Source organism: Vidua chalybeata, chromosome 13 (assembly GCF_026979565.1).
Source record: "Vidua chalybeata isolate OUT-0048 chromosome 13, bVidCha1 merged haplotype, whole genome shotgun sequence".
In the NCBI taxonomy this organism is placed as follows: domain Eukaryota; kingdom Metazoa; phylum Chordata; class Aves; order Passeriformes; family Viduidae; genus Vidua; species Vidua chalybeata.
This window is the reverse complement of record NC_071542.1, coordinates 17,364,777-17,391,392: the sequence shown is the minus strand read 5'-3', so window position 1 is coordinate 17,391,392 and position 26,616 is coordinate 17,364,777. Positions and strand designations below refer to the sequence as shown.

At 41.5% G+C, this 26,616-nt stretch overlaps 2 protein-coding genes across 10 annotated transcripts in view; both read right to left on the bottom strand.

Moving 5' to 3' along the window:
* MEF2A (myocyte enhancer factor 2A) overlaps positions 1-17,356 on the bottom strand; it is an 81,102-nt gene extending 63,746 nt beyond the window's left edge. For all 6 annotated transcript variants that reach the window (XM_053954243.1, XM_053954239.1, XM_053954242.1 and 3 more), the window contains exon 1: positions 17,091-17,356. The gene's annotated coding sequence lies outside the window, so the exon portion shown is untranslated. The remainder of the gene's footprint in view (positions 1-17,090) is intronic.
* Positions 17,357-23,556: 6,200 nt separating this feature from the next.
* LRRC28 (leucine rich repeat containing 28) overlaps positions 23,557-26,616 on the bottom strand; it is a 90,787-nt gene continuing 87,727 nt past the window's right edge. For all 4 annotated transcript variants that reach the window (XM_053954498.1, XM_053954497.1, XM_053954496.1 and 1 more), the window contains one exon: positions 23,557-25,503. In XM_053954498.1, the coding sequence (XP_053810473.1) occupies positions 25,490-25,503 (14 nt within the window). In that variant the 3' untranslated portion in view covers positions 23,557-25,489. The remainder of the gene's footprint in view (positions 25,504-26,616) is intronic.

Below are 26,616 nucleotides of genomic sequence, written 5' to 3'. Positions count from 1 at the left end.
CATGCAAGCCTTGCATTCATGTTAGCTATATAATGAATTTTTCAGATTCAAAACTCCAAAGCTAATGGCTTTGTCATCGTCTTTTGCTATGAAAATTCAAGGAAAAGGTCACACAATTATAGTCTATAATATGTGACATGTTAAGATTGATGAAATTCCAAACACTAAGTATCATTAACTGCGTAGGGTATTCAACTACATTTGAAATCTTTTACTGGTTTATTAAACTGCCTGGATACACAGTAACTACTAGAACACATTTTAAATAAGCATCATTGCATATTGTTGTAACAATTTCAGAGCAGATGTTCTCCATAAAAGACACTGACATATTAAAAAATCCCACATATTGTCTCTACATATATATTGACATGTCTAGAAATACACACACTGGCATAGAAAAAGAACAAACAAATCTGAGTTGTCAAAATTAATGGAGCACACCCTAAAAATATTTCATCATCCTCTGTTACAATGCTTTAATATGTCATACTACAAGAGGACACCACTGCAGAGAACGCCAGCATAATGGGGAAAGGAAGGCAAACTCTTCTAAAAGCAGCCTCTAGACCAACACAGGATCATGTGTTTCATGGCTTCAGATTGGTGCCTTGGAGAATGCAAAGATAAAAGGGGAATAGACTTGATCACCAGGGTCAAGAGAGGTTATCTGTAGTAAGCTGGAGGAATATGCATTAATCCTTTTCTTTTCCTAAGCACAGAGGAAAACCTAACTCAAACACTTATCAGTAGGGGTGTAATCACAAGCTTCAGCTGACGTTGGAGGCAGAGGGAATCATACAGACCTTTGGTAAATATTTAGGCAGCTAGCCCACATAAAAATCCTGGACTGTTGCTTTTCTAGTGAAACCATATCCACAGGGGGTAGGTGAAAGTTCTCACAGACCTACTTTAGCTGCAATTGCGTGTTTGCTGCAACCCAGAAGCACATCCTGACACTGCTCCTCTTAAACAGCAATTTTGTGAGATGGTTCATACTTCATTGGTCTTCCCTTTCCATTTGGTGGGGACAGCTGGAAACCAGACAGAACTACCAGAAGGTTCCAGCTTACCCACAATAAGGATCTGCATGGGCACAGCAAGAGAACAAGGAGAGGCAAACGTAGAGGTATGCCTGGATTTTGAGCAGATGATACTTCAAACTAGCTCATTATTCAGAGTCCTCCCGTAATTACTCTGCAGAGCACACCAGCATTTATCAAATAATACACTGACAGAAAGATACAGAATACCACATTTTTACAGAAGGAAATTATTATAACACTTTTAATTTTAGTCACCCAAAGGTTAAGCACCAAACTATGAAATGTCTGCAGCATGGTCCTGATATATTGACCAGGTTTCCTTTTGACATTAGAACTTCTCCTCTAAGGGACCATGTTGGAGGGACAAAATAATTTCTAGTATAGGAGGGATTATTATTTTTTTAGCAGGAGAAACACTTCTATTAGCCACACACAGAATACGTATTCATTTGGTGTCACACATTAGCACATGATTGAGAGCCTTTATCCGGTCAAACAGCATCACATGGACCAAGTGCTAACACACAGCAGAACTCTGCCTGAAGCTCCAGCATCGAATCTGGGCCATCCTTGCACTTACAGGTTTCTGTGCAGCTGCTGGGAAGAGCTCCCCACCCCCCGACCCAGGGGAGCACAGAAGCTGTCGCTGTGAAGAGGAAAGAAAAAAATCCTCCTCAAGAAGCATTCTTCACCTCTGCAGAGCTGTCACAAACGTGAGCCTGGCTGAATTACCATGTTCCAAACTTGGCATTTGACTTGTTACTGCTCGAATATTTAAGCCATCCCTTTCCTACCTGCATCAGAGCTGAACCCATTTTTTCATTACATCTTATTTGGTATTTTTCCACATTGATGACTTGAGAGGTGCAAACCATTCTGACCTGCTATTAGCAAAGTCCCAGCACTGAAGAACAGCACAACACAAGTCCCAGCACACCCGGGGTAATCAATAACTCATACATACACTGTATTCTTTTCACAAAAAGAATACACAGAACTAAAACCAAGAGCTGCGCTGATAAAAAACCCCACAGAAAAGTCATGAAATAACTGAACCAGTAAACTTCCATACGAAGACAAAACTAGGCACTGAAATCTACAGATACAACTTGTCTATAGAAAACACATTTTTCAAAGGACATGTTTCTGACTGCACAATTAAAAAGCAGCTTCCAAGTTTTATCAATACAGTAAAAACTGAATAAACAGTGTTTCTTCAGTAAGCAAATAATATTAAGGTGCTTTACAATCTTACATATCACATGCAACAAGTTTTGACTAAGAAAAATAAATGCTCAATATTATACAAAGCACAAAAAACCCACTGACCTTGGTGAAGGACTTGGAATTAAATTATCTGCAGCTGTGAAGTGCTACAGGTTACCCTTACTTCAGAAGCAAACAAAACCCATCAACAACAGGCAGAAATCAAAAGCTATCCAACATAATTATCAACAAAAGCAGAGCTTGCATAATGTACAACTATGCAGATGCTCTGACTTTCAGATCAGATAATAATTGTTTTAATTTCTCCAAAAGTGTTGCTACCTAATCAGTCAGTTTTGGAGCATCTGCTTTTCAAGACTCCAGGTGAAAAGAAGAAACAAAAATCTGTTAATGCAACATACCCAGCTGACAGATGTAGAACTGTACTCATGGAAACACTAAAAGACATACCGGAAATGGAGGATATTAAGAAAAGTAAAAGAAGATATACTTGCCAGGAGTAGAATCCACAACACTTGCTTTCTCAGGAGAAAATACACCAGCACTTTAATAGATAAACCTGCCAGAGAACTCGCCGTCTACCCACCAGGAAGTGAAATTAAAGAAAGCGCAAAAAAATAGCAGAGAAAACAGAAGGGGGTGGAAATACTTCGTGTTTATTTGCAACTATCTTAAAAAAAAACCAACAAATTATAGAGAATAAACAGCTGAAATCTGACATATTCACTCATCCAGATCATCCCACCAAAAGTCACAGGCAACACAACTTCAGCTGCTCACAGCACTTGCTTTTAGCCAAGTCACACATCACACCACACCTCCTCTACTCCTCCCTGTCACACTGACACAGGACAGAGCTCGAAATTGTCCAACTGCAGCCAGGCAGGGAGATGCAGATTAAGGCATTTGCACAGGGTCAGCAAGGAATCCACTATTTCAAAGGCAAGGCACCAATCTTAAATTTTCTCAATGGCAAAACTACTCAAAACAAGGCAAGGTCTGCCAAATCTAATGGATTAGCAGGCAAGTTTGAGGGACTGAGGTCTTCCAGGTCACATTTTGCACTTTTAATTTAACCTACAGATATCAACTAGACAACTGAAAACAAATGCAAAAACACAGCATTTGCACTAGAAAATTATTTCTCATTTTTTATCCTGCATACTTATAAATAGCAAGAGCTGATGGAAATAATACTTGGCAGAATACAGTCCTCAGTTAAAGCTCTCAAGAGTCAGGCACCCATTTGGTCAGGTCAAATTGCAACAGGCAGAAACTGCCATCATCATCATCCAACCATTACCACAGCCCAAGACCTGTATGCTGGGCACTTCAGAAGCCTCTCTCATGCATAAATACCAAAATTAAATTAAATTTAATTTTCCCAATTTGTTGAAGGCCATCTAAGCCAAATGTTTCTTAGAACAGAGACATCAATCTAGACCACAGACAAGTTTTGGAACTGCAAGTTTTACTGAAAGCCACAAGCTTCATTGTAGTTTAATCACCTAAATTAAATACATAAACAAGATTTCGGTTTTTAAAAGGATGACTGATTTAAATTTGACACATTAATCTACTTTTGAAGGCATTTCATGCAGTAACACTTGCTATATCTAAAAACATTAGTATGTTCTCACAACACAAAAAATGACCAAAACACATCTAATAAAGAAGCAAATGGAAAAAGAGTAAAAGTTGGTGGGTGCTGCCATTTGCTTTACTGGAACACATCAAATAATTTCAGCACCGTTCTGCTAAAGATGTAAAGAAGAGCTGAGACAGGAATTCACAGCTACAAACCACACAAGACCACGTGAGAAAATGTATCCACCTCAAAAAGCAGGTGCACTGCCATCCACATCTTGCTAGTGCATAATCACAACTGAACATATTAACCCAGTTTCCCAAAGCCTTAATGATGACAAATATGACACTGAAAACATGTTCTTCATTAAGAAACAGGTTTGCCCCATTTAGGTGCTACAACTAACGAGCATTTTGTGAAATGATGGATTTTCAAGCAGTAGGGATAACGAGCTAAATGCTTCCTGTGTGCTATCCTAACATGCCACTGACTGGTACAGGTATGTTAAATGAGTTTAAAGGTGTCCTGTATATATTTATCTATCTACATTTATCAAAACAGAGCTTTATTGTTCATCTGAGAGGGGATCTGCGGAATTCTAACTGAACAGACTATTCCCCCAAATTTGGACTAATCCAGAAGACAGATCTAATGAGCAATATTTTTCCTATTGTATTCCTCTTCATTATAGTGCCCTGCCAAGTCTTTCAAATGACAGTGTTATTAAGATAAGCCCAGGAAGGCCCTGTACAGAAAAAATAGGCAAGGCCTGTTTACAGGATACACAGACCTCAGATGTGGGTGAAGGATCTAGTTTAGGAGATTTCATACATAAACTACTTGAGACTAGCAAAAGAGCACTAGAACTCAGAAACACTTTTTTTTTAAATTTCTGAAAATGATATGGATATTATCATTCCTCATTATCCAAATGACTCTGAGTGCGTCTCCCCAGAGGCAGAATATGAACCCCAGGCAGTATGAAGGCTGAAACCAGAAATTGCAGAACAGCATCTCAACACACTGGAAGTTGAGAGTGGCAAAGTGCAGATCTAAATGTATGTTCATTAGATTGAACAGTGAGACTTCAATATTTATTGCAGATCTAAAAGAGAAATGTACAGATTCATAAAGAATGACATGCTCTCTAAACAATGCTAATCCAATTAGGTATCACTCATTTAGACAGATACATTGCTTTAATTACGCTCAAATTGCCTCCTATTGCTAAAATGAAAGTTAAATTATTTAATTTTGTATGGGAATACAGTGGAGGAGAAGGAGACAAAGACTTGGATTCAAAAGTTCATGGGACTGCCAAAAGGGGAAAGACTGTTCCCTGCACACTCAGGAACCATTAAAACCCTTCAGCATTTTTTGCCAAACATGGTTTCATGTATTTTTTTACAGCGCTTCAAAAGGTTTTGCTAAGGCAACTTGTGTATTGACAATAATACAGCCACCACGCTGTATTATAAAGAAGACAATAGCAAGATCTGAGTAATGTGTATTAAAGAAAACACATTCACTACCATGGGAACCCTGTCAGAATTCACCACTACTGCAAGTCATCCACAGGAAGCTTTTCTGTGCTAGACTTCCCCTCCTAATAATCTCTCTACTAATACCTCTAAGACATAAACATTAATACTATAGCAGGGAACAAGCACACAGGCAATGCCATTGGCCTACAGCATTTTCATCTAAATAGGTCTAACAGACACAAGGAGACAGTAGAAAGAATTCCAGAATAAGATCTCCACCACTTACGTCATCAGTACAGCCAAGGATTTCACTGGAACGTTGACACTAATTCACTGAAAACTCATTGTAAGCACAGTTAATGAATGTGGGAGAAACCGGGGGAAAAAAAGAAAAGAAAGAAAAAAAAACCAGCTCCATAGAAAAAAAAACAGCTCCATAGACACAACACAAAGAATTAAGCCTTTCAAGAAATGTCCCAAACCCCACTGGAAGCTTTATCTAAAGTAGTCTAGGAAGTTTCACTGGAATAAGTGGACCTTGTAAAGTATTTGTTACTAAATTTTTAGTAACAAACTACACCATATTAAAATCATGCCTAGACCAAGCTTTTGGGATCCACAGTTTAAACAGGAAGAGAGGCAAGTTCCCCCTCCCAGCCTCTAGTTATAGTGCAATCTATCTGCATGCGTAAGGGCACCAGCAATAGCAACAAAATAAAACCAGAGTTAAACATTAAACTACACAGAGGACTTGCCTGGCTACAGCCATTTACAGGAAAAGCTCAAGGAACACTGCAGCATATGCAAGACATTAATGTAGAGTTAAAACTCCTTTTCTCACTTCCTGCATGGGGGCAGTACATCAAATCCACCTGGAAGCAGAACTCAAACGTTACCAGAAGAATTTAACTATGTCTTGCAGAGTCCAAATTAGTTTTTCAATGAAGGTCTGCAAACTCCAACACAACAAAAGCATCTCATACTAGATTGTTCTGCAGGCTTTGAGAGATCAAAATGCAGAACCTAAAAGCATAAATGTAGAAGTTTCATTAGACTCCAGAATGAACAGGTATCAACTCAAAGAGAACAAACCTTCCCTAAAAAGCACTTTACACATTGAAATAACAACACTAAATTTTCTCCTTGAAGTCAAGACCAGCCAGTATTGGAGTGCTCTAGCACAAGCCACTATTTCAACAAACAGTGAGTTGTGAAATGCTGAAATCCACTTTTAATCAACAAAAAAAAGCATGGTAATGGCACATAAATTTAGGGCGTTTATGAATTTCAGAAAAAGTACTCTTCTACTGAAATCTAAAGAAAGGGACAGCTCTCAGAAAATACAGAATAAATCACAATCACAAGCAACATCCTGAATGTACTGTAGATCAAGTTCCTTTCCCCACATAGTAACAAGAAACAAAAAGCATTCTAAATCGTTGTTCAAGATTGTAGCAACCACAATAGCAACTGCAGCAGCAGCTTTCCCAAGAAAGGCATTTTAAATGTAGAGTTTACCCCTCAGAACTGGTGTACCTACAACAATATTCATTAACACAAGCAACTGTGCCCTGGTCTAAATTTGTATTTGTCTAGAGAGATGGAAATGAAGATAGAAGACAAGACAATTATAGAAAGTATGAAACCCAGAGATAGTCTCAAGGAAGTATAAATGTTAATGGTCGGACACTCCAAACCTTAAAGGTCTCAGACATGAAACACTGGTAAGTTTGAACCAAGGCATTTGAAGTAAGATGAGGCTCACTCTCTTTCTGAAGTGTGAGGGCTGATAAACAGAGCCAGACACTAAAGCTACAAATATAAAAAAGAACCCAAGGAAAGGAACGGAACTGGAACTTAATTTTTTTGTTTCCATTCCACTTGCATCTTGGTTGAAACCAAGGAGAAGCTGCTTTCTAGTTACTTTATCAGGCTGTTGACAAATTCCTGAAGGAAAACTTGTGCAAATCTTAGCACAGGTGAGCTGAATCATTCATGTTCAAGGTCCACTTATATCTTCAGAAGATTTTCACCTACTCCTCCCTTCCTGCTGAGTGGCCCAAACACTGACACATCTCCGTGGCTGACTGCGTGTGACTGGGGCCGGGCTGGCTGTCCCGTCATCGTCCCAATACTGCCACCAGATCAGACTATTTTAAGATAAGCTAATTATGCCACTGAAAAATCTTATAAGCCACTAAGACTAAGCAGAGGAGACCACAAAGAATTAAAAGCAGAGAAGCACAGGTAAGACAGAAGCAAGAACTGTGATCTCAACTCTTCCAGATAAGCCTGGAGTACTCCTTGTCAGACTGCAACTCTGAATTTTAGGCTGTGCTTACTTTCTCCTGCTTCTACAGTCGTAACAAGCACAAAAGGAACTTCACACAAAGGCTGTTGCTCCTTACACATTCAGAAAATTAGTCATTCAAGCCTTAGAAAAACAACACACCAAGACCTTTGTGGTTTGCTTGTAGGCATTATCTACATGCATGCAAAAGAGCTACATAAACCAACTTAGGTGCCTTAAAACAAACAGATCTGAAGTTAAATCCTCGATTAGGAGTTTGTTGTACAGAAAGTTTTCAAGAAGTTTATCAGATCATCTTCTCATTAACATTTCATTCAAGGACTGAATGATTGGAAAGTAGGTAAAAATTTCTTTTGAGAACTACTCAGCCAGTACCCAGCAATATTGTGATAGGTTTTATTACAGAACAATTCAGCCCTTAAAAAAAAGTTGTTTAAAAAATTTGATCCAGAAAGTCCTACATAAAACACAGATATGAGCATCACATGGGGGAGGAGGTCAGGTGGGGGCTTCAGATAAATTTATTAATGTATCTTAAGAAGATAGGAAGACACAAGGAAGAAATTCCAACTATCTTCCCTTACACTTATAAGCAGGCCTCATCAAAATGAAGATCTATTTATTTTGCTGAACAAATGAATTCCAGCCTAACATGATATTTAGATCAAATCAAATACATTAAAAGCAAAGCAAATTAAGAAACTGAATGCAGTTTTAAATCACCCTAACTTTAAGTTTTATTTTAATAAAATTAAATAAAAACACTTAAGAAAATAAGAGTTTGCTGATATTAGACTAGAGCATTATCAATGATGGCATTAAACCCCTGAAGACAGAACTATTTCCACAGCTTTATAACTTACTTTTTTAATAAAATGAGGTTTACTTGACCACAGTCTATTCTCCCTCATTAACAGCTTCTGATTATATTGGCCAGTTTCAACCAAGTGCTATAGCAAATGCATCGATTATTTTTGAGATTTCCTAGAAGTGCTGCAGAATTTTTGACCTGGCATTTGCAGGGAAGCCCTGGGCAGAGCAATGCCCTGCAGTGACCAGAGGCAGCAGGTCCTGGGGGATGCTTGGGCAGTCAGCAGGCACCTGTGCTCAGCCTGGCCACAGCTGGCACACATTTAAGATATTTGGAGAACTGAAGAAAAACACACTGAAAAGAGGGGATACTCTAAAAGATCAGGGAATAACAGAAGAGTTGAAAAATAAGGGAAATGGAAATTCTCCAGGTTTTATTACTTACAAGATCACTTCTTTACTATTACAGTTCAGATTATTTTTAAATTTACTTCTACCATTTTTCCATATTTTAATAACATAAATGAAATGGGCTACAGAACACAGAATAAGAATTTTCATATACACACTGTCTTTGTTCTTCCCTCTTCCCCATACCATGCTTCACTTGCTCCTCAGCAACCCAGCCATAGCGCTGGAATCCTTTTATCTCGTGCAATCACACTGGTTCCGCTTGCCTAGAGCCAGTGTTAACAGGACAGTCTGCAGATCCTTTAATGACTTCCATCTCCCCCGAGACAAAAATTAGATGGTGACAAGAATAAAACAAAAAGGCAGCAAAACCCAATGGCACCCAAGAGTAACACCAGGTTGGCTGCAGCCTCGGCTTGCTCTGAAGTGTTTCTTCAGTCCCGTGGCAGGAGCTGATGGTTTCGCTCATCGGAGGCTCGGCCAAGCCCCCGGGGCTGCACGGGCACGCCGGGATCACCAGAGGGAGCTGCGGGGGCTCCGAACGGGGCTGCACGGGGGATCTGGGCTCCGATCACAACCTCCTCACTCGGGGCAAGTCCTTCCCTCAGCTTTTAAAGAAAAGCAGCTTTTACTGGAGTCTCTTTGTAGGAACCTTCCGATCCCCTCTCCCATCGCAGCTTCTCAAGGGAATAACTCTGTCACTTCCTGGTGGAATCTGGTGCAAGTTTTACATAAGCACCTTGTGCTAACGCACGACTCGTTGTAAATACGTGTGTGACAACAACGGGGTGCACGGACTAGTTCAGGGCATCCTCAGGAGAGAGCTGTAAAAACAAGGATGTCACCACTAGGACAGGACAGGAGTCCAACTCCTCAGCAAAAACACAAGGGGAAAACTACAGAGGGACTGCAACCCACCGAGGCAGAGCCGCCTCCCAGCGAGCGCAGGCCGAGGGCATCTGCAGGAAGATTTACTGGAAACAGCCCGGGGATAACTGGGGGATATCAGGTTACATTTCATCCCACCAAGTCTCCTCTGGAGATAAGCCTAGGAAAAAAATCAACCAGGAGTCACCAGGAGCATCAGAATGCCATGACAGGGACAGCAGTTGAAATTTGCAACTCTCCCATTACCCTGTTTCACCTCCTGAGCAAACCATTAGTCTTTTAAGGTTCTTTCCTCCTATTTTGCATACAGCACTTAAATGACTCCAAGAGTCAGGAACATTATGTTTTTAAATCCAGAATTTCCAATCATTTCAACACCCCATTTTACTAATTTATTGAAGATACTGAATTAGAAGTGATAAATAGAAACACTAACCATTAGCTTTTTTTCTTTTTTTGGGGGGGGGGAAAGATTTATCAATTACAATAATTCTTGTTTCTGCCCTCCTCAAATTTCATCTCATAGTAAACCCAATACAAAGCCTGGAGAGTCTTCTTAACTTCTCTGTGCTTCACTGAGAACAAGTGCTTTCAACATGATTTTGTAATACAGATTTGATAAAATAGTTTTAAATTTCAGTTATTCCAATTGATATTTTCCATTTTTTTAATGGTTTTCATATTTGTGACAAAGGAAACAACAAGCACCTATTTAAAGCACATACTGTTCTATGACATCCAAAGCCATTACATATTCCACATGCTCCTTGGGAATTTTCAGGGCATTTGTGTTCATAATTACAACTTCTGCAAATCACCCATATTCAATATCTCCAATATTCAGCAAAATCTTGTTTCCATCAACCAACCACATCTCTCTTCAGTTATCCACGATTTTGTCTCCTTCCCCTGAAGGAGGAGTTCTAATTTAGTGCTTCCTAATGGAAACCATTAATACTTTTACTGCTGGCACTTTTTTCATAGCCCAACATCTCTCAAAGATCTTTACATACATTTCAGTGACAAAAAGTTAAGACACCACCATTTGGAATGTCATGAACAAAGATAAGGAGGACAACAAGAAGACAAAACATAAAAAAACTCCAACACTCAAAGAAACACAGAAGGATATTAACGAAGTCTCTCGGAGGAAATCCTTCTGCACTCAAAAGCTTCAAATCCCTGAAGCCAGCTATTCAAGTAAATAGGTGTATTATTAAACTCAGACTAACAAACATAATTTGACAGCCCATAGGCTCAAAAATTTTAGCAGAAAGTGCTTTTCCTTTTTTGTAGGCATCAAGTGAAACAAATTATCTTGTGCTGTACCTCTGACTTCCCCTCTTTTACCCTGAAACCAAGGGGATTCTGAATATAAATTTAAGACACCTGACTTAATTAAAACCTCATACCATTACACAGTAATTTCAACAGCTTCAAGGAAAAATAAAAACTCTGAAAATTTCAGTTTATTACCCTCAGTGTCTGACAAGATAATAAAAGAACAATGATGATGGAACATCCCCTTTTCTCAAACACTCTCAGAAGACTCATTGCTTTGAAAGCTCACACTGGAAGAAGCAACATTTTTAAACTGCTCTATACAGCAAATTATTAGCAGTCATTCTTGTCAGCTCACAGCTTTTAAAACAGGATGCATGCAGTCATATCAGGAAGAGGCAGTTGCTTGTGAAAGAATGATACCAAAAACAAGATGTCCCTAATGCTGATAGCCTCATGCAATGCTTCTGAGCTATACCATACAAGTTTTCCACATGATGGTCTATTAAATACAATTCAAAACATCTGGAGAAAGATAACCACTTAAAAACAGTCACTTTTTTTTATATCTGAGGGGAAAACAATATTACCACTTTTGTCTCTGCTCTTGAACTCAACTGTTGGAGATTTTGTGTGATACAGGGTCACATTATCCTGACACTTTCCTGAGGGTGTAAAGTCACACTAGCCTGACACTTTCCAAAGGTTTCTCTAATGGACACTGCCAAGACAAGTCTGTTGTGCCCTTTATGACCCCTCACCTTTAGGACACGTGTGTATATCTGAGTCTCTGAAGGTTCAACCTCTTGCTTACTCTCTTCTCTTACAACTGTTTGTAATTCTTCCATATCATAAGGGACACTAAAACAATCTCCTCTGGATTCTGTTTCTCAACTCTGTATGCCACAGTCTTCAAGAAATAAATGTGTAACAGCATAGCCTCAGCACAGCTCATTTACAGACATGCTTACACAATTATACAGCTAAAAGTTTAATAATTTAACCCCGTTGAGCTTCCAAACACAAAGCGATCCCAGTAAAACAAGAGATCAGGCCTGTGATATTGGCACAAAACCTCAGCTCTGGTCATGACCACAGCCTGCAAGTGTCACTGCAGGTACAGATGACACATCTGCTTTACATATTCTCACAGGTCTATGGTGAGCTTTCAGACAATAAAAATAGCACCAGTCCAGTCCATGAAATCCTAAATTACAGTCTCAGAAGCAATCTGGTTTTCAAATGAAATTGAGTTACACAAACACTCAAAGAGATTTGAAGTAAATGGGAAAAATCCTTCTTCACCTCTATTATCATTATAAAAGTATCACGAGCACAAACCCATCCATCCTACACACCCACTCTTAGGTGATCTCTGACCATGACACATTTTTCTCTGAGTCAATTAGCTCCTGATTAGAAAAAAAGGAAAAGATGCTTTGTCATCAGTGCCTGGTACACAGACACCTACAGCAAGCACCTTTCCACGGCTCTGCTTGGCTGGTAAATCCTAGCACCTACTTTGTATCTCACTACACTTCAAATAGGCATGCACAATTCTCAGTAGCTCCTGGTGAAATCACAGAGCAATGCAGAACACGTTTGCAAGTTGCCAGGTTGGCCCATAAGGACTTTGCCAGAATTCAAAAGCTCTCCAGGGACAGAGGCAAATATAACTGGGAGACCTACCTAATTAAGCATCACTAACATTTGGAATATAAAGTAGTTAATTCCCTGAAAAAATAATTCAATTAATCACACTCTTATTAAGAGGGATGTATTTTCTTCTGATCATAGAGGCACACTTTTACTGCTACAACACACGGAACAAAAAGCAAAGTGCTCCTGTAGAAAAGGTTCTGTATTCCCCTGCACTACAATTTTGAAAAAGACTGGTCAGAAAATTTAGCCTGCCTTATTCTAATAAAATTCCTTCCTAATCCTTCAGAAAAAAAAAATATATTCTATATATAATTTAAAATATTCCAATTGGGTGATTGTCATGGACAGGCAGGGGTGAAGTCTCAGGAACAGAGGAGTCTTGCAAGATATTAATTCCTTTTTACTGTCAAATGGAAATGAGAGTACACAGTACAGGGGTTTATGTTTCTAAAGAAAGTTATATATTAAATATAAAGCAATCGAGAAACACTCTTGCAGAACCATTAAACAGAAGCCAAAACAATACAGTTGATTAAAAAAAAAAATGCCTTAATATGGAGGAAAAAAAATTTCTTTTCAACTTCCTAAGCAGTAACTTGAAGGATCAAGTGTTAAAATAAGAAAGCACCAGATGAGAGGAGTGGTCAGAGGTAGAAATCAGATCAGATGCTTACTTTCAAATAAACAAAGCAAAATATATTATTGCAGACTGCGAGCTCATTATTTATTAGCTGGTGCTGTAGCACAGAGCACATGCTGGGGGAGGGTAACTGTCCTATTACACAGCTGAAGGCTGGGCTGAACTCTCAGTAATACTATTTTGTTCTGTTACACTGGATATTGCATCAATGACCTAAAATGTATTTTGATCAGCTGTCCAAAAAAAATTCCTCAAGTTTTTTACTGGAAGGTCAACAAAGCTAACTCGGGGGAGAAGTCTTGTGAAAAGAATGTCTTGTGTCATCTCCCAAACTTCCTAAGACACCAAACCACCTTGCAAACATCCAGGGGAAAAACCAGCTACCTTTAGTTATTTCACATCGGACTGCACCTTAAACCAAGGGGATTCCGAGTATAAATTTAAAGACACCTAAATTAAAACCTCATACCATTACACACCTTCAAAGTCTTTATTCATTTTAGTGGCAGGAGCAGGAGTTAAACCCCTCAGTAGCACCACCTCAGTAACAGTGATAAGTCCATTCAGGTAATCACTGCTCAGCCTTGCAGTGCACAGGAAGGCACCCAAGGAAAAAGGCAGTGCTGTGTTTATATCCCCTGGTTGCTTCACCAGAGCTGAAGGGATCAAATCTGAACACAAAGCACCAAATTCACCCATATTATCACAGAGACTCTGACTTTTGTTCCATTTGATCCACTGAAGAACACATTATTACACATGTGAAATAATCCAACACAATAAATGTGAAAACTTAAAGCGATCTGTGCATTAAGAAGCACATACATGGCCACATGATGTTCCAATTAATTCAAAGGAAGATTTCTTGCAATGAGAAGGAAAAGCAGATCCCAGTGCTTTGCACACATTACCAACCAGGCTGCTGTCAGAACTGAGTAGGCCTAAAGCCCAAGGTTTATACAGAATATTTAATCCTTTAAAAATAAAAAAATTAAGAATTTGGTGAGGCGAGTAAAATGTATTAATGGTAATTTTTAGAAAACATATACTTTTAAAAATTCAACTAAACCCCACAGACTTCTCTCAAGCAAGGCATAACAAACCACAGCTAAAACTAATTCAAAATACTCCTTATTTAGGAAAAAAAGTTGCCAAACTAATACAGATTTGCTCATTACACAGCATTAGACTACACTTCTTTCAGTACTCTGGAGAATTAATCAGCTGTGTTTTGGTAGGAGGGCATGGCTGAGAGCAGGCAAGGTAGCAGGGCATTGTTCACAGAGCAGAGTGGTGCCTCCAGGCTCTCTGAAGCAGCACTTGGGCCCAGAATATACAGAATGACATCAACAAGTTATCTGAGAAACGTGGCCAACATTCTAAAATAAACCCATAAAATCTCCGCTGCCCGCATTAACCAGTTTAAGGTGAACCACACACACTTCAGCTCAAAGCTTTCTAAATAAGATGAGTCTTCTGCCATAATGAGCCCTTTTATTCCCCAGAATTATCTCAAGTTTGAATGCAGCCATGTCCTCCTCATTGTGCTCGTCTAACATGACTCAATTTCTCTAAGTTCATAAAATTCAGTGTTGGCTTTCTTCTCCATCTGTGGTTTCAGAGAGAAAGAAACTCATAGGGATCTAAATCCGGGAATCTGCACATATGCAAAGCATTCCATGGCACCACTCACTCAGAGGTGAGCAGTGACCACATCGGTTTAAACACACACTGAAAACACAGAGCAGGACAAGCAAACAGCAAAAAAGCTGATGTATTTCCACCAACATCTCCAAATGTCCGCTCACAAATAAATCACAGAAACGCTGCAATGTTCAAACTGGTTTAGATCAGCTCCAGGGGCAGAGAGAAGGAGTTTCATGTACACCAAAGCTGTCCCGAGGTACAGCCTGTCCCTGACATTGAGGGATTCTTCCCATTTACCGAGGATCCTCCTCTGCCACTGCACGTGGAGCACGCCAACTACAGATGTGGGAGAGAATTATGGAGGAGCAAAACAACTGACCAGGGCACTGGGTTATTTTCCTTATGAAATTCCAAACTGAATGCCCTCAGTCAAAAAAGGCTCACCTCCAGCTGTATAGCACCATCATAATCCCTTAATATCTTGACAATTTGTTCCATTCTCTTATTTTTGATTTGCTGGTTTAACAAGTATAGAATTTTAAAATATCATTTAATAATGATACCCTTTAGTGAACAAAGGCAGCGACATTACATCCTTTATTATAATTTATTATAATCCTTCTAAATTATGTAATTGAATAATGTGTCATTTTGCACATATTCTGGCACCTCAATGAAAAAAGATAGTTTAAATGAGGAACTTCACACCTCTCCCCCAAATGCAAATCACCTGTGAGATAGGAGGATAAAAACCTAAATATTCTCACACGCAAAAGGCATCTAAAATAATTTTCAATACAGACAGAATAGATGACAGGAATGTTGCCCTGACATCTTTTACACGGGTATTTAAATACCAGATAGCAATAAGAAGACACCAGAATTATCTAACAAAATATAGCTGGCCAGTTCCTAAAAATAAAATTTAAAAAAAACTTGCATAAGGAACAATTGTGTGTAGACAGTTCACATAATAAAGGTTGAAAGCTCATAGCCTTCCTCACGTTAGATAAAAAATTCCCAGACTGTGAAAAAGGTTTAAAATAAATACATCTACATTACCAATTCCATACCAAACCACTTTATTTTCCTTACTACTGTTTACAAATTATTCCTTTCCTTCCTCCTTTGTACTTCCCAAAACCCCTTTCCCCCACTGCTCATAATAATTTTAGTCGTTGTATGGCTATGGGACACAATGTTTTTACACTAAACAATTTTTTAAAACCCTCTTAAATTATTTCTTTTTTTTCCCCTACAGAACTCCAATTTCTCAACTCTGAAATCAATCACCTGTCAAACAAGGTACTATGGTCAGTTTTTCTGAGCAATTCCACTCTCCTCGCCGCTTAGCATCTCAAAAGCAGGTAAAAATTTATTGTAAAAGACAGCTCCATAAACTTAAAAAAAATTAAGTCTTTCCAGTCAGAAGCGGACCAGTCCTTCTTCCTCACGACTTCTGCCGCTGAACACAAAATCCTGCCGGCAGCACAACCCCGCTGTACCTTCAGCCTTCTCCCTCTGGACAAAACACCTCCGGTGCACACATCAGGAGCGCTTCTCCCCCTGCCATTGCCAGCACACCTTCCTGCGGCGCACAACTCCCCGAACCATTCCCACCTCCCCCCGGCCGACCCCGGCCGCTCCCGCCGGCGCATTCCACGGACGGGCTCCCGGGGAGGCTTTTCCTGTCGGCTCCCCGCTCGCTGCGATGTCGCCCTTCCCCAGCGACACCCAGCACAAAGGGTCCTTTCCCCGCTCCCCGGGCGCTCCAGGGCCGCGTACCCCACCCTCCTTCGCTCCCTCCCGCCCGCTCCCCGGGCAGATCCGCCGGCCTGGCCCATAGATGTCCATCCCCTCCCGCAGGAAGTTCTGCGGAGGCCCCGGGAACTCGCCCACCCCGGGACCCCGCCGGCTTCCCCCGCTCCGCTCCCTCAGAGCGGGATGGGGCCGGCGGGGGGGGGACGCTCCTTCCTTTCCCCCTTCCCCTCCCACCACCCCCTCGGCCGCTGCCCCCGACCCCGGCCGACCCTCGGGCTGAGGGCACACGCCCCGCTGGCCGCGCGGAGCCGGGACCCCGGGACCCCTCGCTCACCGCCGCTCCCCCGCTCGCTCCGCTCCCGCCGCGGCTCCTCAGGAGACACTGACACCGGCGCACGGATACCGCGCCGCGCTATTTTTGGGAAACAAGGCCCGACCGCGGCCGGAACTACAGCTGCTGTCACGCTCTCCTTCAGTGTCCTTCCGCACGTTTCTCCGCGCAGCTCCGGCGGGGCCGAGGGCGCTCAACGGCGCCGGGCAGGGGCGGGACGGAACGGGGATGGCAGGGAGGGGCGCGGTGCCCCCGCGGCGGGCGGTGGGACGGGCACGGCCGCGCTCCGCGCTCGAGGCATCGCCGGATTACTTTGTTGGGCCGGGGAGCGGCCGGGCCTACATTCCTGCCCGCCGACCCGCCCCGGAGTGACGGCGTGCGCAGCCAATCGCAGCGCCCGCAGGGGACAGTCCGCCAATCAGGACGCAGTTGGTGGGCGGGGCGTAGCGAAACGTGGACGCCTTGAGTGACATCGGAGCGCTCAATCAGAAAGGTGGGGTGGGAATCGACAGCCAATCAGAGCCGAGTAGGGGCGAGGCCGTCAGGAAGGGAACGCCCCCTCCCCGCGCGCGGCGGACGCGCATGCGCAGAGCGCGGGGCCGGCGGTGACGCAGCGGGCCCGGCCCGCCCCGAGCGGCGCTTGCGCCAGCGCGGGGCCTGCGGGGCCGGAGCGCGGCTTTGGGGCGATTAAAACAACTCCGGTGAGTGCTCCCGTGCCCCCCCGTGCTGAGCCTGCAGCACGGGACTGCCCCGCAGAAAAACACCTCAGCTGCCCGTGTGTCCGCGTGTGTCACCCTCAGACACCGCCACCGCCTCCCCAACACACGTATATATATATACATAGAGTGTGTCCGTGTATATATAAATACACACTCTATACTCTGTAGATATATTTTTATTTATAGTGTATCTATAAACACAGTGCGTTTAGTATATGGAGTATATATACAACATATAAAATATATGTATTATGTATACATACATAATACATAATATGTATGTATTCTCTTCTATTGAGAGAAATAGCCACTGGTAAAATTCAGCAAGGACAAGGTTGTAAAAGCAAAACTATTAATATGAAGTCATTACACTACTAAATATAGAATGTATAGTATATATACTATATATAATATGCACTATTAATACATGTATGATATACAGTGCATATATTAATTCTACCCTAAATATTAATTCTCTACACACTAATTGTATGTATAGTGACTATCTACTGTACAGATACAGATTTCAGAATTAGTGTTTTTCTGCCTGGCTTTCTGTGAATCTGCCAGCTCTGAGGAGGTGAGCTGTGCCTCCACGTTCAGACAAAGGTGACAGGCCACCTCAGCTCCCCCTCCATGCATCCATGCCCACCTCACATTATCTCTGCCAGAGCTCCCATTAATTCTGCTCTAAGCAGAAGAGACTGCTCGGGAATACATCAGAAAAGCCATCAAATGGGCGTCTTTCTCCTTCACAGAAGGCGGCAGCTGAAGAGCGACCCAAAAATAAAATTTTGATGATAAAATGATACTTGCCAAAAATCATCTGCGCTCTACAGCTCTTCCAGATTTATCCTGTGAGATACCCACAGCCTCAGAGCGGAGCGACAGGAGCCATTTCACAGCTCCAAATCACTGCAAAGGGCACGTCTCTAATCAGGGCACCAGAACCAAAGGTGCTGGCTCTGAAAAACTGAGATCAGAGGGTGTTCTTTGTATTTCAGAATTGTATCATTAACTGAACACAAAACGGTAGCTCCACAAAAGGTTAGGGAATAGGATGCCAGAAATGATGACAGAAAGTCCCATCTGGCAGGGTGGTGACCACACATGGGATGGGAAAAGGTGGATCCTCCATGATCATTCCCAAAACGTGAATGCAAATTTCTGTTGTCTATTTCCAGAAGTTTAGCACAAGTGGAAACAGTAATTCACAGCTCTCTGAAATGTTGGAGTTCAGGGTTTGTAATGAACAGATTAGCCTGGATTTTAAAGTGCAGCCAGTGAATAAGTTGAACAGCTTCTGAAACATCCACCTTTTGTTCAAAACAGAATTGCAAGAACAGACACTTCTTCTTGTGGATCTAAGAAAAAGATTACAAGAAGTGAAAAAGACAACAAAATATAAATATTTGCCATCTACAATCATATTTCCAAGCTGATTGTTGCTGATCTGTAACAATCAGGAAGATATTTAAATACACAGTTTTCTTTCAATTTCAGTGTGAACAGTCTAAATGTCATTGATTTTCATATGAATATGATTTATTCTCTCCTTCCTGACTATACCTATCATCCATAATACCTGTAAGGTCTATTACTAGAATCTAATGATTAATGCCACAAAATCCTCTCTTGACAGCAATATGCTGAGAAGATGTTAAGATAAAATACTGAATATTTAAGTTATAAAAGTCAGTGGGAATCTGAGTAAGACATTGAAGCAAGGCCTGAGCAAGGACTTCTGGATATACTCATGAATTATTTTCAGTACATATTATTCCAAGCTGGCAAAAAATAGAGCAGGAAGCCAAAGAGATAAATAATTGGTTCTCATCTGTCCTTTTCAGTGGCACCACAAGAATAAGCAGAGCATGTGTTGCTCAAGGGATTTCTCTATGAGCCTTGCAAACAATACTTCAGGGGCACAGAGCAGCCTGCTTCCCACTGAAATGCTTTCCTGCCCTGATGGAAACACTGCCCTGTGTAACAATTGAGAAAAGGAAGTGCAAAATTCAGGTTGCAGTTGGAATTCCAGATGTTTTTCCCATGTGTGATGATGTGCTGCCACATCTGCTCCTGCAGAACCCTCGTGGGACTGGTGGGGAACCAGGATGGGTGGTGGGGAGGGCACAGATGTCCTGATGTGTCACAGTGAGTGAAAAATGTCACCCCTCAGGCTGACACAGAAGAATTGGTGCATCAAAATCCTGAAATCACTCCCTCACCTGATGGTGCTGCATTGGGTTTAATTTCCAGGACAACTGCAAAGGTCAAATTCTCCTGGATAATACAGAAGGTGCAAAACTGTAGATAATAAAGAAAAATGTACACTGCAGAGAAAAAATGGCAATCTTTGTAAGACTGTAGAAGCAGCAACATAAGAAAAGCCCCAGAGAACATCACACTGGAGTGTCAATATGACAAGGGAAAAATTACCACAAGCATCTGCCAGGATCACTTCTGAGAGAAAAGGGAACAGCCACTGACTGCATTTCTGCCCATCTTATGTACAAGCCAGAGAATAAAAAGAGCCCCCTGAAATCTCTTCCCTTGGCCAAATAGCAGGCACTGCAATTTCCATGATATAAAGAGAATTAAAATCAGAGCAATAGCAAATATAAAGAAAGATGAGGAAAAAAGATAGCAGCGTTCTTAATTTTAACTAAATAGCCTCAGAGTTGTATAGAGTCATCATCCAGCAGTTGTTATGGCAATAAAGCTTTCCCTTGCATCTCTATTCCAGTGCATTTCCACCCACCCATTCAAGGTATTTTGGAGGCACTATCACCAAAATCAGATCTCTACTAACTTTCAACTTACATTTTAGGACTTTCTTACCATCCATTCCAGAGATGTACCATGGCTTTTCCTCCTTTCAAATGCTCCTTATATTCCAGAAATCAGCTTTTTACTCTTGTGTCCTGGAGAAGAGAATCTGAGCCCCATGCTTCTAGAGGTGAACGTTACATAAAACCAAAATGCAGGACTTCTAAAATCATAGCTAAGAGGAGTAGGGGATGTTATGTAGGTTTTGCATGTTTGCCAAACAATTAAGTTACCCTTCAAAGGGAAGGGGAGGGGGGGGGCTAAGAACAAGGTTTTCAGAACAAGGTTCCTACAAATCGCAGGCCAGATTAATTCCTAACATTGTTCCACTTACAATGGGGGAAACACTCTGTGAATGAAGATTTTGTAAAGGACTACTGATTGCAACAAAACCGAATTGTACTCACAGCATTTCAGGATGGGAACTCACATCAGAAACAAAGGAGAGGGGCAGGGGGGACTCCCACCTAGGGAGCAGGAAATCAGAGAGGAGCAGATAATGGCTCCTGGCCATTAAGGCTTTGGGTAACCCTGTTAACCCCGTGGTCACCTCGGCACAAGCACTGCCTGTCCTCTCGGGGAGCTGGCTGGGAACAAACTCCCCTGAGCTCCCTGTCTGTGCTCAGAAGTGCTGCTCTTACATTCTTTGGCCCTGATGTTCCACTACACACAGATAAAATCAAGATTTCCTTATTTTACTGAAGTCCAAGTTACCTGACAATGCATGAATTAAATTCACTCAATCCATCCCATAAACTGCTCTCTATAAACCACCAGTATTTCCACATCATTATATGGTATACTCACTAATCTGATTGCCTTGGGAATATTTGTTTTTCCAAAACTTGTGGCCAAGGTACATAAGATTAGATCAGACACAGCTTGTCTAAGAATGCAGTTATGTGGGTGTACAGTGTATTTGCTAGTTTTGAGTTACAGGTAAAGATACTCTTTCAAATTCTTCCAGCCAGGGGTGTGAGCCCAGTTCCCTGAAGTTTTCTGCTGCAGCACTTGGAACTTTACATTTTGCTCTGCTCTTGGTGTTCTAACACTGGAGGATCAACAGGGGAAATGCTGGTGTTGCCTCACCAAGGGCACGCCTGGCCCGGACCTCAGCAAAAATTGTGATATTTTATAGGTCCCCACAAGTCTCTCTGGGATTCACGCTCTTCTGCTGGGATTTTCTCACCATTCTGCATGTTAACATGAACCAACAGCTGGGTTTAGGAGATGGGATATAAATAGCAACATCATGCTGCGAGCAAGCTTCTTGGAAAGTAAAGAAAATACGTTATTTAATGCACTCTGACATTTGCCTTTCCTCCCCTCATTCCTAAGCTGCACTCCTGTAAACACCCCTAATGACAGATGCAAAGAACTTGAACTTGTTCACATGGACAGAACAAGTGCTGCCTTGAGCCCAGGAGATGATATCCAGAGCCTTTTACCTCTCCCCTCAGCTGGCAGCCCCTGCACAGCAGGGAAAGGAGGCAGAGCGTGGATGGAAATTCCTGCTTCCAACAGCACTCGAGATTACAACCTTTGGTATTTTATTTTCATGGTTGCTCCATGTTGCTTCAGAAACTTCCTGCTTTTGCCATATCTTTCCATTCATTAAAGTTGCAGCTTGCAATTAAACATTCTGACATAACATAGCTGAGATTTTTTGGCAGCAGCCTTAACCAGAGGTTTTCAGAGTTTCCTGCAGACGGCTTTAAATTTTCATATCCTCATGAACGCTTGCCACCTTCTTTTAATAACTTGAAAAAATAAGCCTCTCTCAGGAACTTCATTGTCGCTGTATTTCCCCAGCACTCGCTTGCTGCTGTTAGCAATGTGTCGTGCACATGTATATTTATAGAGGGAGCAAAGCCTTCATATGCACTCTATAGTTTGACATCTCATAGGGAACACACAGATTGCTTAGCAGATCTAAAGAAAAATAGTTATGTTCAATATTTTCATTATTAAAATGTAATTTTCTCTTCTGACAGCATTGTGTTATTTCACCCCTCAAAAATAATCATATTTACTGCATTATTCAAAACTTACAGGCCCTCATCTGTTAATAATTTTGTAGCTTTATACATATTATGACTGGTATATATTGCAACAGTAAACTATTTGTATTATTTTTATGCAACAAAGTATTTCTTAGGATAAATCTTGACCTTTTTCCAAGGAGCTGGAAATCACTTAAAAGGATTTTAAAGCTATTTGCATTTTTAAGGTGTAGAATATATTTTATAATTTGGAGAGCTGTTCAAATACTGCTTGCCATTATCTCCAATACAGATTTGAAATTTATTTTAAAGGGGATCTTTTTAATGTTCAAACTGACCTTAAAGTCTTTTTTCTTCTAACATTACCTGGCAAATAAATTCTTAAAGGGATATTACCCATTTAAGAACAATGCTTTCGTCTGGAAAAATTTCCAAGAGATTAAAGAGAAAATGGTTCCTTTTTTCTGTAAGTTTAATTTCTATATTTGACAGCAGTATGTGTGGTCAGTATCTCATGCTGTTAGGAAACAAAAGGGACAGAAATAGATATAGGAGACCGTAATACCTGAAACGTTTTTGAACTACTTTTTAAAAGTAGATTTGAAGCTGATGGGGCCTCTTCAAGTGACAAAAGACTTGTGGAACTCTTAAAAGCCAGATAAGTTTCTCCTGACTTGTGCAGGGCACCCTCAGCTCCCTCTGCAATCAGCTAAAGCTGCCCTAAAATGCAAATTTAAGTGTTATGTCTCCTGTATCTTGTCTGCTTCACTTTAAACTCACTGACCAAACTGCAATACAAAAAGGATAAAATACATTTTTTTTCCGACCTGGTAGCCTTCATATCCAGAGCCCAGTGTGGCTCTGCGGGATCTGTTAGAGTGTACAAGACACAACAAAGAAACTTCTAAAGCAGTTAACTTATGGAATAAAGTTTAATTTTTTAACTTGGGCAGTTTACAAGGTACATTTGGGGTTTTATAACGGTGAACAGACTCCTCAGTACAAATATTTCATTGGTGCACATCCCATTGATTTCTTTGGGAGCACATGTGGGATGGTTGGTCTGTGTCCCACAGGATAAAGAACACCCAGCAGCTTCCCTGCTCCCCCCGGCCCTTCCAGGTAGAGGTAAAAAAGTCATAGACTCTCTCTTGGAGTTTGGAAAAATAAGCTTAAAATTTTTCCTGGAGCGTCAACGTGGATCAACTGGTGCACGTTTCTGAGCTCTGAATCCGAACAGGCGTTTCTTATGGGGTTTGTGGTTTTCTTGGCTGTGATTTAGGATTATTGCATACTTTCTCAACCCTTTACTAAAAATATGCTCGGTTCTTACCATGAAATGCGGCAGCACATTTGTTGCAATCTCTGAGGATGGTTTCTTATCTGTCAAACAGTTTAGAAGACAAACTGGCACGGAGACAGCTCACCTGTTTTCTGTGTGTATTCAGTGATAAACTGCATCTCAGACCCCATTGTGGCACGGAGGACAAGTGTTCTGAGACAAAGCTCATGCAAACAGGTCACCTCTCACTAAAATGCCATTTCATTCCCAAGCCAAGCCAGCTGGCTTTGGACAGAAAGTTCTTTTCTCCTTGCGTGGGCAAACTTTATCGCCTTCCCATCCTTTTTCTCTTGCTGTCACATTACTGCAGAGGTGGCGGTGGCTGATAGCAGAGTGAGAAGCACTGTTCAAAATGTGTCCAAGATAATAATGCCTGGTCCTGCAGCCATGTGTTGAATCCATCCACGTGATCTCACATAACCTAATCAAATGTCATCCCTTTCGTTCTGTGAAAGTAAAGATGAACTGAGATTGAATTCAAGTTTTTGAGTTAAAAAGAAAAGTAACCCAAAGTTTTGGTGTTTGATCCTGCGCTTCATTGGTCTCAGTCACAGTTTCAAAGGGTCCAAGCACATACTGTGTTTGGAGCTTTTGAAACTTTAATTTCAACTTAGCAAATCCTGGTGTGTTCCTTGCTGGAAAGAAGCAAATTTTTTCTTAGAAAAGCTGACCCTCTCCCACAGGACAGAGTAAGAAACAGAATGTTATTTGGGAGGAAAGCTGAAAGTTTGGGATCGTGGGGTTTCTCTTTGTTGTCTTGTGGTTGGTTTGTTAAGATGCAAACCCATCTTTAGATTCCAAAATGAAAGGCCTTCAACCTTCTCCATAAAACACTGCTCTAGAAAGTAAATGGAAAGTCTCTTATTGATTCAAAGATCTGACCTGCACAACTGCACCATTTGAGCAAATGAGTAAAATACACAATAAGTACAGTTTAACTGGTGTAAAAGTGGCTTAAATCTGTTTTACTCCACTTAAAACCAAGCTGCACTGTTCTAAACTAGGTTAAAGCCATCAGTGCCGAGGAAGCCAGGCTCTGGATTTGCCATGCCTGAGGCATAGCTTGCCCCTGGGGAGGGGAGGAGAGGCTACCTCAGCTCACCCGGCAGGTATGCAGATGGCAACAGCTGGCACACAAAGGCTCCGTATCCCCGCACTAATTTGTCCGCGTGTCCACAGCCATAGCCACACTTGTTTATATAACAGCAGTTTAAAAGGATACTTCCAGGGGCTCAATCCATGAATGAGCGATCCCCATTCGGGTCCTGACGCGCCTGACAACTCACGGCGCATCAGCTGAGCCTCGCTAATTGACCGTGTGTGTTTGCTCTTAGCCCGTGGCCATCGGCGATGGAAGAAACCCGTTCAGACTTCTCTTTTTCTTGGCCTGAGGTCACGCTGACACGTGGAGCTCACGTTTGCTGCAGGAATGCTGCGATTCCCGGGCCGCCGCTGGTGTGCGGTGGTTCCTGACGGTGCTGGCAGCCAACAGCATCCCCAAGCTCTTGGTCAAAATGCGGTAACTGAGGGCATAAATCAGGTGTAACTGAGCTCAGCTCAGTGCAAGTCAGTCAGGGATGGATTTAAAGCAAATTGACCCAAATCACTCCTAGTCCACAATAAGACTACCCAGCACTAGCTTAACTAAATTCAACACAGATGAATTTAACATATATGGGAAAACTTTCAACTGATCATAAAAAGCCAAAAATCTTATGTTCCTTGCTTTAGGGCATGTGCATTCACTTCAAACAACAAATACTAGGGGACACATAAAGCAAGTGAGTCAAATTCACAGCTATCCCTGCAGACAACAATCGGAGAGGGACAGAGGGAGCTGTGGAAGCAGCAGAACCTCTTCTGGCCCTCCTGGCAGGTTTGTGACACGCGTTTTGGGCTGTAACCTGCTGAAAATGAGGGTGAATATTCTGTGTTGCCTCAGAAGTGTGTGCTCTGCCATCACTTATAACAAGTCTGTAACTACCCTAACACAGCCCTGGTAAAAGTCAACTGTGAACAAACACAAAACAGATGAGTTTGTTTTCATTCCTTGAGTGTGATGAAAAGTATTAAGGATCAGAAGATGATACAGAGGCTGAAAAGTAAATTTAGGTTTCATACATTTTAATAACCAAAATATTATTAGTAATTTGATCTAGCAGAAAATACTCTAATTACTAAAAAGCAAATAAAGCTTCATTTCCTCAAATGGCTTTACTATTCATTTCTAGAAACTGTTGCTTCCCTAGAAATTAGGGAAATATAGCTGGGATTAGTCATATAGGGACAATTTTTTAAATCCTTTACCAAAGGGAGATGGATTTGAGTGAAGGAATGTGGCCCCCTAGTTCCCATTTCCTGGCTGAGTTATCTCTTCTAAGAAATTCTTTCATGGAGAGTGTCCGTGGGAAACTAGTCTGGATTCTTTGTGTTGTGTGAGATTTTAGAAGACTGTTATGGATCAGCATCCCACCAGGGAGGATACAAGATGCAAATGCACAGTAAAATGATAGTCTTGCCCCTACAACACGCTAAGTAGTCCTGGCTGCAGGCTGTGCTCCAGATTTATTCCTCTGTGGCTGTTGAGAACCAAGGAGTTGTCCTGCAGCCTGTGGGAAGGAATGCAGCCCTTTCTC